Genomic DNA, 12,917 nt, shown 5'->3' with positions numbered 1-12,917 from the left:
ATGAGCAAGCCATTCTGCACGTCCGCTAAAAAGTGGGTCTGATTTACATAACCACCCCAACACTGAGTTTCCCAACCAAGTGAAGTTGCAGAGTGAAAAGACCACTTTGACGTGGCGGCCAAATCATGTCAAAGTCAAAAGGTAAGCAGAGCTGCAAGTTATTCCGCCCGCTATAGTGATACAATTTCACAATGGTGAAAAAAAAAGATGTTTTGAAAGTGTCAACTTTTGATCCTTGGGGTATTTTTGACAAAAGAATGCCTCTGATATGTTCATTAATGCCAATTAGTTTGGTCACATGTATTTTGAGACTTCTAATCATTACATCTGGCTTAATTACAACATATTGTACAAGCACACAATTTTATAAATAGCACACACACACACACACAAGTTTAATTTACACTCAGTAGTCATCGCACTTTGCTAATATTTACACTTGGTCCCGCTACAGCTGTCAGATGCGGAAGCCGAGGATCTGACAGGCTTTCTCCACATCAGTCAGGATTTGAGCATGTCGACTGACGGTGTCGTCCCGTCGTGTCATTGCCACAGAGTGATTCAACTGACGGTTTTCCTTGTTGGCGCCTGCAAAGTGGACCCTCTTCTTGCCCGGAGAGTACCGCTCCCACACATCTAGGGGAGCAAAAGAGTATTTTTTCATAAATTCCAGTTCAGTTACTTTTTTTTTTACTCATTCACTGCCATTGACGGCTATAGACGTCAAAAATTCATTTAAACAATTGTTTTAGGTTCACATTTTTTCCCACTTTTGTTAAGAGTATGAAAACCTAGAACATTTTTTTTTACCGTACATTTAGAACAGATATAAAATTTGTGATTAATTGTGAGTTAACTAGTCTTGTGATTAATAACAATTAAAAATTGTAATCGCCTGATGCCCCTAATAAAAAAAAGATTATTAAAAATTAGGGGCGTCAGACGATTACAATTTTTAATTGTAATTCATTGCATGACTTCACTAGTTAACTCACGATTAATCACAAATTTTATATCTGTTCTAAATGTACAATAAAAATAAATCTAGGTTTTTATACTCTTGTTGACAAAAGTGGAAAAAAAAGTGAAACTAATAGAAATAGTTAAAATACATTTTTGACGTCTATATCCGTCAATGGCAGTGAATGTTTTTTCAAGTTTGGTAAAATCTTTATTGACATATTGCACTTACCCTATTACAAAAAAAGTTAAATATACAGGAATAAAATCATACAGAAATTTCCAAGCTGGTGTGTGTGTCCAGAGGTCTTCATCGGCTGTGCATACCTAAGCTTTTATCAAAAAGGGGTGCCTGCTCCCTCTGATGCTCCACATGCAAATTCTTCAATAAACTCTCAGCTCTGGAAACAAACATAAATGGGTAGATCATAAATCCAACCATATGAATAATTTTATATTCAATGAATATAACATGCATTTTTTTTATGTGAGGACATGCAAACTCCCCAATCCACACACATACTATATGTCACAGGTGTCAAACTCAAGGCCCAGGGGGCCAGATCTGGCCTGCCACATTGTTTTATGTGGCCCGACATAACAAACCGATCAAACATTATCTTCATTTTTAAAAACATTGAGATACTTTTAAAATAAAAGTAATATTTGAACAATCACTTTTTACTGGCTTACTCAAAAACTAGCAATAAATCGATTTGTTGTGTTATACATTTACTTTGCTAACCCAAACTACGCTAATGCCCCGCAACAAAACCGAATCAATACCTTGATAGTTTCTCAGCTGCGAGGTGTTCACGCACACACATCTCACGTTCTCGTCCTGTAAACAAAGGGCAAATTAATTAATTAATTAATTGCCCCGTCAACCAAATCCCATGTGGACTCCGCAAGTACAAAGAGAAAACCAAACTCACGCTCCAGCATCCCCTCACGTTCTTGTAGCGCCTTTTCCCGCTCTTTCAGGGCCCGCTCTCGGAGTCCGAGCTCTGCGACAGAAGGTGCCGTCGATCCCGTGGGCTTTTCAGAAGCGCCGTCAGAGTCTGCTGACCGCCTCCGAAGCCGCTGCGCCTTCCTCTGCTCTTCGCTGACTGCTTGGGTTAGAAGGCTGCTTTGGAGGATGGATTCTACAGAAGGTCTCAGATAGTCCTGGTGGCGACGACGACACACAGCATAAATCACAATGGGAAAATTCCTTAATGGGATGTTTACATTTATGTTATTTCGAACCTTCAAGTTGAGCATTTTCTTGAGCAGGGTGTTTAATTCCTCCGAGTATCGATACGGGATTCGGTTGAATTTGCCCTCTCGGATCTTAACGGCTAACTCTTTTTGGTTGTAGGCGGTAAAGGGGGGCCTGGAAAGACATTTTTTTTTTTATTTAGCTTTATAGTAAACAAAGCAACTGATGAGGAAATGCTATCAAGCAAACTTACGATAGGGCACACAGTTCATAGAGCAAACAACCCAGTGACCAAATATCCGACTTTTCATTGTATGACATCTGGTTGATTTGCTCCTGAAAGACAAAACGTTGCATCAATCATAACCTTTTTCGAAAATGGCACTATTCAAAATTTAGGAGAACTCACAGGAGACATATAGTAAGGCGTTCCGACAAACGTCTTGGCGAAGCTGGTTTCGTGGTTGAGGATCCGGGCCAAGCCGAAGTCACCGAGCTTCACGTTCTGTTTGAAGTCCAGGAAGATGTTGGCTGGTTTCAAGTCTCGGTGAAGGACGGTGGGCCTGCCGTCACTCCGTCTGTGGCATTCCTTCAGCGCCAACATGAGTTGCGCCGTGACGCGCAGGACGAACTTTTCGTCTAAATAGCGTCTGCGGAAACAGAAGAAAAAATATATTTTTTTATTATTTCTAAAATGAGTACCATATTACCGAGGGCCACAAATTCACCTTTCCCTGATGCATCGGGCAATGAGGCTCGCCAGGTCACCACCCTCGCAGTACTCCATGACAATGTACAGCGTAGTGTTGGTGCGGTCGATGATGCGGTCGTAGTATCTGACTATGTTGGGATGCTTCAGCTCCCTCAGGAGGTTCACCTCCGACACCAGCATCTGCTTCTCGCTCTCGGCCATTGTGCCATAATCCAGCTCCTTCCACACCAGAACCTTGGTCAAGTAAAAACAGGAGTAAGAGAATTTGAGGAAAATCGTACACCGTTAACAAGAACCTTTGGAGAAGGCGCATACAAAAGTACAACCCCGAATTAGATATTTATTTAAACCATATTTAGTGTAATTATGACATTTCAAGGTTACAAATGGCACACGAGGGACTAGTTTGCGCATTGGCGCAAGAATTCGACGACGTCACAGGCTCAGCGTGTTTTTCGAATAAAGTGACTTCCTGGAACACGTGCTCCAATCATAACAGACATGAAGCCTTATTTTTGAATAGTTTTAACTTAAAAAAAAAATACAATGATTACTCACTTTTCCGTCAGATTTCCGTCTTATTTTCTGACATCTTCCGTAAGAACCGGACCCAATAGTGTGCAGCACCTCGTAGTCACCAATGCGGGACGGCATCTTGTTTTCGTCACACAAGCGAACTACGCAAAAGTTCTGTTAAAATGTTACATTACATTAACTTTTCCAAGTGCGTCGCTTTGGCTGTTTGTTGAACAGATGTCAAAAGTTCAGCAAGTGTCCGTGTGCTCGCGGTTGTTGGGTAAACAGAAAGCGACTCGGCAGTTTTTAAATTAGCGTAGCAAACGAATCTCGATTGTGATTGGTTTACTCACCAGGAAAGAGATGTCATGATTGGTTAGAGAAGGGGTAGGCGTGGCAACGTTGCCAAGGATACGGTTGTGCCCAAGAACCGCGAGATTAAAGCGGTAAACGCACCAGCCCTCCACTAGAGTACGCCAAATAGTCGCATGCGCAGTACTGTATTTATCTTGTGCAAAAACAGTTGACCTTTCATAAACACACATACGTTTTTGCGGATGAAGTCTTGTTTTTTAAGTAGCTCTCTAAAAAAAAATTTAAGCAAAGGTAAGAACACAACCAAAAATAATGTTTTGTTTAAAACGTCTGTTGGCCTAAAAAGATAATTGGACACTTCATTTTTAGTTTTTAATTAAACAGTTTATTTGTACCTATTCTTGTAATTAAAAAATATATTTAAACATACAGTACAGATATATTTTTTTAATTTATAAAATATATTTAAATATGTATGAGGCAATTAATTTACAATTGCCATTTTGATATTTAGCTGCTGTAATTCTTTAGGCGTATGAACATTATAAACAAAATGATCGCCAAGCCATTTTTCCCCCACAACAAATTGACTTTTTTTTCTTTACAAGCGGTATATCGGTCAGTTTCCTTTGCCGCTTCAGTTACACTTGCTCAAATGATTCATTTATTTGCTCTCCTGGGGAGTCGCGACAACCCAAAACTGACACCGCTCACACCGTGGGGAGGGAGAGCATCCAGGGACCGATCTGTCAAGTCTGGCTCTGCAAAGGGCACTCCTGCAGAGAGCCTGAGGACTGCGGGGTGTCATAGTATAGTTGTAGCTGTGTCAATACAGGGTCAAAAGGAAAACAGGCATCTTAAAAAAAATAAATAACAACAGACATCTTACTGATGGAGAACAGGAGTTTAAAGGGAGGAAGCTGCAACATTCAGCCTGGTCTTCTTCTTCACTGCAGTATTTTTGACATAGTAGACAGTTAGATGAATACTTTATATAGTCCTGTGAGGGTTAAAAGGATGTTTTATTTCTTGCTGCCACAAGGAACGCTCTCATTGTTGGAGGACCCACCAAACCGTGATATTGAGTACCCTGGGGCCCATACCTGTGAAATGGTTCATTGCAAGCGGCACTGCAGAACACAGACAGGACACTTTTTCTCTGGTGAAGAGTTTGTCGCTAACATGTCTCATTTACCTGGTTAAAAAAAAAAAGAGCATTGAGGACAAGCAGAACACGGCGTTTACGATCTTTGATGTTTTATTCCAGCACAGTTTTTTTTTGTGTTGTAAAATGGCTGTGTAACTAGGAATTTAAAGGAGAAGTACAAAATGGGAAATTACAGACAGTTCTAGTATCATTTTGTTTTAATCCCTATTGTGTTTATTTCCTAAAACCACATCTAGGAAAACATCACTTTCCCTGCCTTCTTTGGAAACACAGATGAGAAAAAAATATATATAAGGGCCAGTGAATGACACAGATTTTTTAAAAACATTTTACCAGCTAAATTAGGTAGCGCTTTTTTTGTACTTCACACAGTTTTTGCCAACAATGACAAAGAATGAGGGCCGGCAATGTTTTTTTTGCTAACAATAAATGCAGCACCTCTAGAATTCTCAAAAAGAACAACAACAATTGAAATCAGAACTAAAATAAACTTTTTATGCCCCGCCCTTGCTGAACTCATTTCAGATCAAACCTTTAGAACTATTCATCCTAACAAATCTTTTTTTTTTTTTCCCTTAAGAAAACACTTTCACTGGGGAATGTAGTGTTAGACAGGCTTTTCCCAAAATAATGTCTGCGTCCATTTTTATTTGGATTGCCGATTGTCAGAGTAACATGTAAGCTTGAAGAAAAATAGAAAGTCCTATGGTTTTTTTTTTTATGTTATGACAATTCATGTTATTTTTAAAGTCGATTTTGGTACCAAAGGAACTACATTTAAGTTTTGAGAAGACAACATTTTGGGAAACCCTGTCCAAAGGTATCGGCAAATGCTTAGGACAAAAAGAAGATTTACATACATTGGATCTTCACGTCCAAAAAATGTTTGGGATGACACAAGGCTGCCAATAACTGCTTGGGAAAATAAAATGAAAACCACAACAGTGTACCAATGAGAAGTAAACACAAAATCATGTTTGTTCAAAAAAAAAGAAAAAAAGAAATAAAAATAAAATCTGAATTATTCACAGACAGGTGACTTTCTTTTTGAGGTTTGTTATGTACAGAGGATTTTGTGTCTTGAAAATGAAATCATATTCCATGAATTGTCTCCACTTTCTGACGTCACACAGTAACAACACATAAAGCACATTAGTCAAGGGGGGGGGGGGGACTTCAATAAAAAAAGAGAGCATGGGGGGGGCACCCACATTTTCTTCCTACTGTATCAATGCCTACACTTCTTAAAGCCAAAGTGAACGGTCGTATTTTTTTTTTGATGCTGTGGAAAGCATTCAACACAAACATTATGTTCCCTTGTGTTTGTTGACAACACTGAGCGTATGGCTTAAATAATTATAAAACTACGCAGTTTGATGAAAAGGTTGGGGGTTGGAGGGGAAAAAAAAAAAAAGTCTCACCTTTTCAGTCCATCTTGTTGAGATGATGCACACGAGTCCGCACGAGTTGCTTTTCAAGTGATCTGCACGTTTTCCACTCAAAGTTCGACGGCGTTTCACTTGGAGCGGGTTCGCCAGTGTAAACAGCCCGGACGACAACGATTAAAAGATAAATGTGCTGGCTGTCGTGGAGATGCGGGGGGGCTAACGAGAAAAAAAAACAAAAAAAAAAAAACATAGGCAGCTACCACTCAGGAAAAAAACTCCTGGGACAGGGAGCAGTTTGGATCTTTAGTGCAATGTGGGCCAAGGGGAGGGAGGAGGAGCAGAGCGTCCACGCGGCTGCTTCCAGACGTCCACTTGGCGTCGTAAAAAGGGCAGGCTAAAGGGCGGACTTGATGTTTCTACTCTCACAGTATTCACACGTCCATACATACGCACTCCATGGAACTAAACCGGTCCTTTTTTGTCCTGAGCCTCTTGAATGCATGACTGTGTGAGGGGCCTATGTGTAAACATCAACATGAGAGCCATGACGTGAGAGATCATGTGTAGTATCAGGGCTGGTTTGTCTACACGTCCTATACATATTTTTGTTTTGTTTTTGAACCACCCCATGTGTAGCCTCGCCACGCTAATTGCTAATGTACAGTCATCGCATGACACCGGCGGATCCCCCGAGGCGCTTCTTCCTGCTCGGCTCGGCTCGGCGGACTCAAAACATACCGCAGTAGAGGTGCCGCAAGAGACTGTACCACATGTAGCCGGAAACAAACGCAAACGACTGGACGGCGCACAGCCACACGGGGTCGAGGGTCATTTGCCGGGCGACTGCTTCCTTTTGGCCCTCGGGAGGCGGGAACGCTCCTGTTGAGAAGGGCAGAAGGAATGGCAGTGGTGAAGTGACGCAATCTTGGTGGGAATGACGACGGAAAGTTAGCATTGCTAATTTAGTTAACGCTAGATACACAACAAAGGATTCAATCTGGGTGGTTATTTTCTTTGGCTATTTTGCCGTTTTTGTTCAGATTTAAAAAAGCCGCATTGTCTTTGGATTCATGGAAAAGTACTAGCATTGCCTGCATTTTGCTTTCTTTAGCAAAGACCTGGTGGTCTATTGTTAACTCTTTGACTGCCAGACGTTTTCAGAAAAGGGATGCCGTGGGTGCCAGCCGATTTAAGCATTTTTGACTGATCTTTCAAGGTCCACAGAAAATTATGTGTTTGGACTATGGAAACACACATACTACCAAATGAAAGATTGGACTCTCATCTTTCATCAGAATTTTTTTTTTGGTTTCTACCTTATTCCGTTTTTCAGTAATCAACAATAGAAAATGGTTAGTTTCACCTCTGTTTTGAAAAAAAAAAAAAAAAAAAACGTCTTTTAACGTCTTTGGCACTCCTCCATAGGATTTTACTAAACGTTATTTAACGTTTTTGGCAGTCAAAGAGTTAATCGTTTGGCAATATGGAATTTTGTTTCAGATCAATAAGAAAAAATAACTAACTGAAATTGCATCTTCCGTAACTGCAAGTATAGCAAAAATGTCCTTTGTTTTCAACTTTGTCAATATCATACATGAGCTTTCAGAGTTCATTTTACATACAGAGGAAGGAAGAACTGTAGTTGACTTTATTACACAATACTTAGTCGAGTGCAAGGTAAAAAAAAAATAAATAAAAAAAAAGTCACTAATACGGCATGTATTTAAAAATAAATAAATAATAAAAACTAAAATGAAGCGTTTTTTTCAAAAACGTAAAAACTAAAACCTGTTTCAAAAATGCATTACATTTAAAAACAAAAGTCAAAATGTAATGAAAACTAGGGCTGCTCGATTAAGAAGAAAATATTAGTCACGGTTATATTGGTAATAATTAATATCACGATTAGGACGATCATTTTTTTTTGGGGGGTACAAAACAAGAAAATGTCCAAATGTAAAAAAAATATTAAGACAAATAAAATTCTTTAAAAAAACACTACAATTCTGTAAGTTCCTTTTGGATGAAACAAAATGTATTAAATGTGTTATTTTAAAATAAAAATAAGGTGCAAATGTATACATTTAAACAACTCAAACATTAATAATTAATTTCGTAATTTAATTTCGATGAATTACACAGCCCTAATAAAAACTATTATTAAAAACAAACAAACAAACAAACCTGTGTCGTAGAAGTGGGCCAGCAAGTCCTCTTTCTCCACAAACCTCTGATACAGCCAGTCGGTCAGAGCCTGCTCCTCTACAGGAACCTCTTTAATTGGGTACATCCTGATAGAAGACACACAAAAGAGATGTGTGTGAACGTATCGGCCGCAGAACTTGCGTGTCAGCAACGGCCAGACGTCCATTTAAAACGACAATCTATTCAAAGCTGTCTGTTTAGGAGAGCCATTAAGCAGAGATGCTACTTGCATGAGAGTGTTTTTGGATGCATGGTAAACCATGAGTCGAGCCACAAGGGGGCCTCAGTGGGCTGTGCTGACACAGCCCCTGGTCACCTTCAAATAGAGGTTAAGTCTCCTCCCTCGGAGGAGCATTTCCTCTGCACTCAGCATTACTTTAATATTCCTGACCATTTAACGTCCACTGTAAAAGGACATCTGTGTAGAGGATCTGGAGGAGGGAGGCAATGGGCGATACAGTATTGATCCTCTTTAATATGTATTGATTGGTTAAGCCATTTATAACGGGGGAACATTTTTTTTTCTATACTTCAGAAAGAAAGAAAAATGAGTGCGTATCTTAATCTATGCTGTGATAAGATTTAATTTACAGCATGACTGTTGACTTGAGATATAGTTATAAAGATAAATGTGTAAGTGATAAATAATTGTAGATAAATTCAGTGAAATTTCCTGCAGGGTCAGACAAACAATTGAGAAAAACCAAACCCTGAAGCCAAAAAAAGACCAAATCTCAGGTCGAGAAATAATCAGTTGATTAATCAATAATAGTTATCAAACAAAAAACTGATCATAGTAATATCATTCGGTGGCTGTAGCTGCTCTTACAAAAGACCAGATGGACAGGAAATAAAATGAATCTGTGAGCTGATGCTAATGAGCATTTCAGGGAAAGGTTTCTCAGAGGACAATAATCTGATTTTGGGAGCTTCACCATTTCAGATGGTAGTTTACGGGCGATCGGTTAATCTAGTACAAACGCTAACATGTATGATAAAGAATGATTGAAAATATGAGGATAAAGAATATATGCCTGTGTATTGTATTGTCTGTCTACTCTACGTTGCACTGTCGCACCATTTGTATTGAAATATCCACAATTTAACGAATTATAAATATGGCAACATTGATGCTAGGTTTGTTAGTCCATTGAAGGCGCTTTGCATTGTGTGCGAGCATGAAGCTAGCGGACATTTGTAAATAACGTGGCTTGATTAAATACATGTTTAACGTATGAATCGGTTCTATGTTTCAATTTCAACTGGGAATGGTAATAACAATAATAAAGCAAGCACTTGGCATCTATTTTGAAAATTTGTTCACTATTTGCTGCATTTAACTCATTCACTGCCATTGACGGCTATAGACGGCAAAAATTCATTTGAACTATTCCTATTTTCAAAAAAAATCCCCTTTTGTTAACAATAGTATGAAAACCTAGATTTTTTTTATTGTTCATTTAGAACAGATATAAAATTAATCGCGAGTTAACTACTGAAGTCATGCGATTAATCACAATTAAGTCATTCACTGCCATTGACGGCTATAGACGTCAAAAATTCATTTGAACTATTTTTATTTAAAAAAAAATCCCCTTTTGTTAACAAGAGTATGAAAGAAAACCTAGGAAAAAAAATATTGTACGTTTAGAAACGGATAAAAAAAATGATGAACAATTGTGAGTTAACAATTGAAGTCATGCGATTATTTACAATTAAAAAAATAAAAGATTATTAAAAATTAGGAGCGTCGGGATTAAATTTTTTAATCGTAATAAATTGCATGACTTTACGAGTTAACTCACGATTAATCACAAATTTTATATCTGTTCTAAATGTACAATAAAAAAATTCTAGGTTTTTATACTGTTGTTAACAAAAGTGAAAAAAAAAACTAATAGAAATAGTTAACATGAATATTTGACATCAATAACCGTCAGTGGCAGTGAATGAGCTCCAAACACAAATTTTTGCCCACATCACAAAACGGGGAAAAAAATGTGTCCGTCGTTTCTCCCCCCAAACCCAAAAAAGGCGGATCAATCACTGAATCACATTTGACTGAAGACCTGGAACAGATTGTGTTTGACCTTGACGGTTTGACTATTTAATCCAATTCCGATGGCTATTGGCAGAGGTGTTTTTTTACAGATGTTGGGATTCATCATTTGTGGTGAACGGAAACACACACTTTTGCTTCTTCACATTTCTTATTCTCAAGATATTGCTTTACCTTTTCCCAATTGGACTAGGAAGCTAATTAAATTTGGACCGTGTCAGGCAAAGGCTGCCCACTTTTACAGGAAAGAGGCCATTATTATTTAGGGACCCTGTTCAGTCTTCAGTCTCTCTCGTGGGAAAATAGAGAGAGAGAGGGGAAAAAAAGGGTCCTGTTATAGTTGATTGAGGGTACAATGTCATAAAAGCCGAACATGGAGATTAACAAATGGACGGTGGGGACCAAGAAGTAAATTGTGCGTCCTTCTCTCTCTCTCTCTCTCGCTTTCCATTGTTCTAGTTAAGATAAGGACCCCCGATGTGTGCCGACGAGGCCCCAAATAGAGAAGTCAGTAGGTTCTTTTTTCTCAATACTCCTGTGGACAATGATCCGTCTTACCACTTTGTTTGCGGTCAAACTATTCAGTATTTTTCAGAAAACGTGTCTCTGATTTCTGACTCTGCGCACCTGAATACATCCCCAAACGACACCGGCTCTTAAAGACTCTTAACGAGCCCAGCCATCATCGGGGAAGACGTCGAGGAACAGTAGTAGGGGTTGCGCTTGATAATTGCTCCATTAACTCTTCAATTTGCTTCCTCTCTCTAGCTTAAGGCTGTTTATGTTCCAGGAAATGCTTTGGTCAGAAACAATGGACACACGACAGATGTGAAAAGGGCTCGGCCGGAGGAAACAGCTGAGTGAACAACGAACATGCTGATATTTAACACCTTTCAGTCGCCGTGAGGTACGAATTGACTACACAGTTATTCCTTCACTGTGTGTTTGCCTACGGAGCAAGAGTCACTCTGACCAAATTGATCTGAGCTAATGCGTGGGGATGAAGTTAATGACTGTCTAGGCCGGGTGCCTCTTATCAGTGCAGGGGTCACGAGTAAAGAACTGTAAAGTCATTGTCACAGGTGGTCATGAACTTTATGCTATATTCTACGGACAAGGTTCGAGATCCAATCTGCTGGATGCTAGAATGAAAGGTCATGGTTGAAATGTATATATTTATAGGATAGACACTCAGAACTCCATAAACTATTTATTACTGAGTTAGGGTTCATCTGAATGTGCTTCACATAAACGACTATAAATATAAAAATTAAATCAGAGAAAAATGTAAAAAAATAAAAAAAGGAATTTTTTTTTTTTAGGCTTGCATGGGGTGGATTTTTCAGTTTACCACGAAAAGGAAAAAGTGAATTTTATACTCTGGACCGGATATTACACACGTACGTATTGTACAAAAAATGGTTGCGGACGATAAAGTAAGGAATGTTTTTTATATTTTGGGGGGGGGGGGGTTTGTGGAATTGAAAAAAAAAGACGGAAACATAAATTGTTTGTTGACAATCAGCCAAATGTCTTGTGACAAAGACATGCTGCTCTCTCATATGACAATTGTGACAAAAGTAGTCTCTCCTCTAGATGCAACAATTAATTTGTTACCAAATCAATCAATAATTTAATTTTATTCTAATATAATCAATAAATCGTTTAGATATATTTTTTTAAAATTTAAAACTGTCCCAAATGCTCAGAATTTCAGTTCCTCAACAGAAAATATTCTCAAATTTCTGTAGTCCTCTTATCTTTCGTTTGAACCAAAATAAAACTTTCACTTTGAAAAACAACGATCAACATTTTTGGCCTATTTTCCTCACGTTACAGACAAAAAAATCAGTAACTGAATCATAATTTATGTTGGTGCACTGTCGATTTGAAATATTGTCCTGCTTTTGGGGAAAATAAATCTATTTAAAAAAAAAAACGGATCCAAATGTTTGCTTTTCACTATATTTACTTTAAAAAATTAAAAACATTTGGATGCAAACCAATCAGTACTTTTCCAGAGACATCTGAATGTCTATTTGTGTCACTAGGTTTTGTTCCCATGACCATGTCAATGCTCGGAATAGATGAATGGAACGGATGCTTCTTGTGCTTGAAAAAAAAAAAAAAAACACAAACCACCAAGGACCTCATTATTAAACTCAGAGTGTGACGTATTGATTGTGGAAGCCCTAAATCATAGGTGTCAAACTCCGACCCTCGAGGGCCGCGATCCTGCAGGTTTTGGGAGGTTTCCCTCTTCCAACACAAGCTGATTCCAATCAAGCAGGGCCGTTATCAGGCTTATGCAGAGCTTACTGATGAGCCGATCATATATATCAAAAAATAAATAAAAAATGATGATGACATGTCAAATCTGTAAAATTACCAAA

The 12,917-nt window shown here is 38.6% G+C and overlaps 2 protein-coding genes across 4 annotated transcripts in view; both read right to left on the bottom strand.

Annotated features, from left to right (window-relative positions):
* Positions 1-72: 72 nt before the first annotated feature.
* Positions 73-3,719, bottom strand: nek2 (NIMA-related kinase 2). The gene is made up of 9 exons (XM_077552835.1): positions 3,432-3,719; positions 2,890-3,107; positions 2,571-2,811; positions 2,415-2,497; positions 2,209-2,335; positions 1,896-2,127; positions 1,747-1,801; positions 1,288-1,361; positions 73-636 (listed from the first exon to the last, which is right to left on the bottom strand). The coding sequence occupies exons 1-9, from the start codon at positions 3,525-3,527 to the stop codon at positions 458-460; spliced, it is 1,305 nt and encodes a 434-aa protein (XP_077408961.1). The 5' UTR covers positions 3,528-3,719; the 3' UTR covers positions 73-457.
* Positions 3,720-4,104: 385 nt separating this feature from the next.
* The window catches only part of lpgat1 (lysophosphatidylglycerol acyltransferase 1), a 34,307-nt gene continuing 25,494 nt past the window's right edge, over positions 4,105-12,917 (bottom strand). Inside the window, exons 7-11 of one of the 3 annotated variants that reach the window (XR_013289522.1) lie at positions 8,445-8,551; positions 6,294-7,139; positions 4,808-4,899; positions 4,594-4,704; positions 4,105-4,498 (exon numbers count right to left, since the gene is read on the bottom strand). Coding sequence is in view for 1 of the 3 variants with exons in the window: in XM_077553339.1 (XP_077409465.1) it covers positions 6,988-7,139; positions 8,445-8,551 (259 nt within the window). In the remaining 2 variants the exon portion in view is untranslated. Of the gene's footprint in view, positions 4,499-4,589; positions 4,705-4,807; positions 4,900-4,944; positions 7,140-8,444; positions 8,552-12,917 lie in introns of those variants that run through there. The other 2 variants (XR_013289521.1, XM_077553339.1) reach the window with 2 other exon arrangements.

The sequence above is a fragment of the Vanacampus margaritifer genome, chromosome 19 (genome assembly GCF_051991255.1).
Source record: "Vanacampus margaritifer isolate UIUO_Vmar chromosome 19, RoL_Vmar_1.0, whole genome shotgun sequence".
NCBI lineage: Eukaryota > Metazoa > Chordata > Actinopteri > Syngnathiformes > Syngnathidae > Vanacampus > Vanacampus margaritifer.
Note: the sequence above shows the minus strand (reverse complement) of the source record. Positions and strands in the feature narration are given on the sequence as shown.

Coding starts and splice junctions, on each gene's coding strand:
- nek2 (XM_077552835.1), bottom strand. CDS start 3,527: ATGCCGTCCCGCATTGGTGACTACGAGGTGCTGCACACTATTGGGTCC. Junction 3,108..3,431: donor GACGGAAATCTGACGGAAAA/GTGAGTAATCAT, acceptor TACTTGACCAAG/GTTCTGGTGTGGAAGGAGCT. Junction 2,336..2,414: donor TATGAACTGTGTGCCCTATC/GTAAGTTTGCTT, acceptor ATGTCTTTCCAG/GCCCCCCTTTACCGCCTACA.